This window comes from Pyrus communis, chromosome 14 (assembly GCF_963583255.1).
Source record: "Pyrus communis chromosome 14, drPyrComm1.1, whole genome shotgun sequence".
Lineage (NCBI taxonomy): Eukaryota > Viridiplantae > Streptophyta > Magnoliopsida > Rosales > Rosaceae > Pyrus > Pyrus communis.
Genome location: NC_084816.1, coordinates 16,799,790 through 16,802,494, shown reverse-complemented (window position 1 = coordinate 16,802,494; position 2,705 = coordinate 16,799,790). Strand labels below are relative to the sequence as shown.

The 2,705-nt window shown below is 41.7% G+C and overlaps 1 protein-coding gene across 1 annotated transcript; it reads left to right on the top strand.

Annotated features, from left to right (window-relative positions):
• The first annotated feature begins 225 nt into the window (after window positions 1–225).
• LOC137716628 (pentatricopeptide repeat-containing protein At1g08070, chloroplastic-like) lies at window positions 226–2,132 on the top strand. The gene has a single exon (XM_068456070.1). It carries the CDS (start codon window positions 488–490, stop codon window positions 2,003–2,005), a length of 1,518 nt encoding a protein of 505 aa, XP_068312171.1. The 5' UTR covers window positions 226–487; the 3' UTR covers window positions 2,006–2,132.
• Window positions 2,133–2,705: the final 573 nt, after the last annotated feature.

The following is a 2,705-nucleotide window of genomic DNA, read 5'->3' as shown; positions in this document are numbered from 1 at the left end:
CAGACAGAGTCAAGAGTGTTTGCCCTTTAGATTAGAACAAGGGTGGAGATTTAATCTCATATATTAGACTGGTGGAAAAGGTCTGGGTCAGGCACCCTTTTTCTCATATATTTGGACCTACCCTGCCCCGCTAAAAACATCGACCCGCCCCGTCCCAACCTGTTCAGTTTTAAAAATATTTGGAACCGTCCCGTACCCGTCCCAAACCTCTTGTACCAGCCCTGACCCACGGATTCAGGACCTGTTTGCTCGCCCGTACACCCTGGTATGGAGGACGTAGTGACTAGTGAGCTTTTCTCTCTCAAAATACATCTTATCCGGCCCTCCTGATCCCTCTCCTTCCTCCGCCTCCCTTCCTCTGCGCAACCCAAATTCCCACCCTACCGCTGCCCACAATTGTTTCAGATGTCGGATTTCTCCTCAAGAAAAAGATGAATGCCCAGCAATTCCGACACCTACTGTGCATACATTTTCGTCAAAAAGTACAATGAAACGACAATTAAAGCAAATCATCCTTGCCCAAATCATCAAAAACCCTAAACCCCAACTGTTAAACCCTCTACTGGGACATCTCACAAACTCCCCCGCCCCGCAAACTGCCCTTTTCCTCTACAACCAAATGCTCCACTACCCAACCTCCCACAACCACTACACCTTCACTTACGCTCTCAAGGCATGTTGCTTCCTCCATGATGACAACAAGGGCCGGGAAGTCCACGCCCGCGTCATAAAAACCGGGCACTTTTCCGATACCTTCATCCAAAACTCGTTGCTTCACTTCTACGTAACCCAAGCTGACATTGCATCCGCTACCCGGGTTTTCAATTCCATACCAAAACCTGATGTTGTTTCGTGGACTTCGATGATTTCGGGTCTTAACAAGTGTGGATTTGTGGAGGAAGCAATTGTTAAGTTTATGTCCATGGATGTGCCGCCTAATTCTACTACTCTTGTCATTGTTATGTCCGCTTGTTCGAGTTTAGGAGCTTTAAAGTTTGGTAAATCTGTTCATGGATATTGTATGAGGAAGTTTTCTGAAAGGAATGTTATTTTGGAGAATGCAGTGTTGGATTTTTACATGAGATGTGGGTCTTTGGTGAGTGCACGGTACCTGTTTGTAAATATGCCCAAGAGAGATGTGTATTCTTGGACTAGCATGGTGGGTGGTTATGCACAAAGAGGATTTTGTGATGAGGCAGTGAGGCTTTTTCAGGAGATGGTTCAGGGAGATGAAGTTGAGCCTAATGAGGCTACCATTGTAAATGTATTCTCAGCGTGTTCTTCGATTGGGGCATTGAGTTTAGGCCAGTGGGTGAATTCGTATATAAGTGCACGGCCAGATCTCGTGTTGAATGGCATTGTGGGAAATGCATTAATAAACATGTATGTAAAGTGTGGTGAAGTAGGTATGGCAGTTTCGGTTTTTAAAACCCTGGTTTGCAAGGATAACATTTCGTGGAGTACTATCATAAGCGGCATGGCCATGAATGGTTATGGTATACACGCGTTGCAGCTCTTTTCGCTCATGCTAGTCCACGGGATTCCTCCTGATGATGTAACCTTCCTTGGCTTGTTATCAGCATGCAGTCACACAGGTCTAGTCGATCAAGGGTTGATGATTTTCAATGCTATGAAAAATGTTTATCGGATTGCCCCTCAAACACAGCATTACGCCTGCCTAGTTGATATGTATGGTCGAGCGGGGTTCTTGGAGGAAGCAGAGAGTTTCATGAAGGAAATGCCAACAGAAGCAGACGGCGCTGTTTGGGGAGCGTTGCTTAATGCATGCAAAATTCATGGGAATGAGAAGATGTTTAAGAGGATCAGAAATGGTCTCCTCAAGAGTAGAGGAGTAAGCATCGGAACTTATGCTCTTGTATCGAATACATACACCACTCACGAACGGTGGGATGAGGCTGATAAGGTTCGTGATGAAATGCGACAGATGGGGTTGAAAAAATTAGCAGCATATAGTCAGATAGATGTCGATCCAAATATCTTATAATCTCAGTACATGGTTGATGTACCTTGTACAGTAGAAATTATTCACACACATTGACGTTCTTTTAGATTGAGCAACAAATCTACTCTGTCTCAAACACTTCAAAACTTTACACTCCGATTATTAGACAATACCATATTTTCATCTTCATTTTGTTATAATAGGAATAATAATGCTCGATAAATACATTTGTCCAATTACTGCAGAATGATTAAGGCTAGTCATGATCTTTTTTTCCGATTGTCAGTCTTTTTTTCACGCAATGATATTTGGACATCTCTGATAGTCACGAACACGACATACAAGTTCAGTTCACGATTTTTGCAGTTCTGTTGTAATAAACTAGTCAATCAATTAATTTGCAAAGAAGTAATATTTGTGCGAAATAATAAAAAGTTAGGTGTTTGTTGGGGTTTAAACAATTTATGGCAACTTATCAGTTGCTTTTATCATACCCAATATATACCAAATTTAGAAACTCTCGTATCTCAAAACTTCGCCATTAACGTATTTAATAAAATGAGTTTACCAAGAAAGGGGTGATCATCTACTTAATCTATTGTATTTCAACAATTCTTCGCTTAACAAATTTAATCTCTTACGTCACATTTTCATTTTGATATAGTAGGAATAATAATGCCGAGAAATACATTTGTCCATTTACTGCAGAACAACTAAAACTAGTCGCGTTCTTTCACCTGCT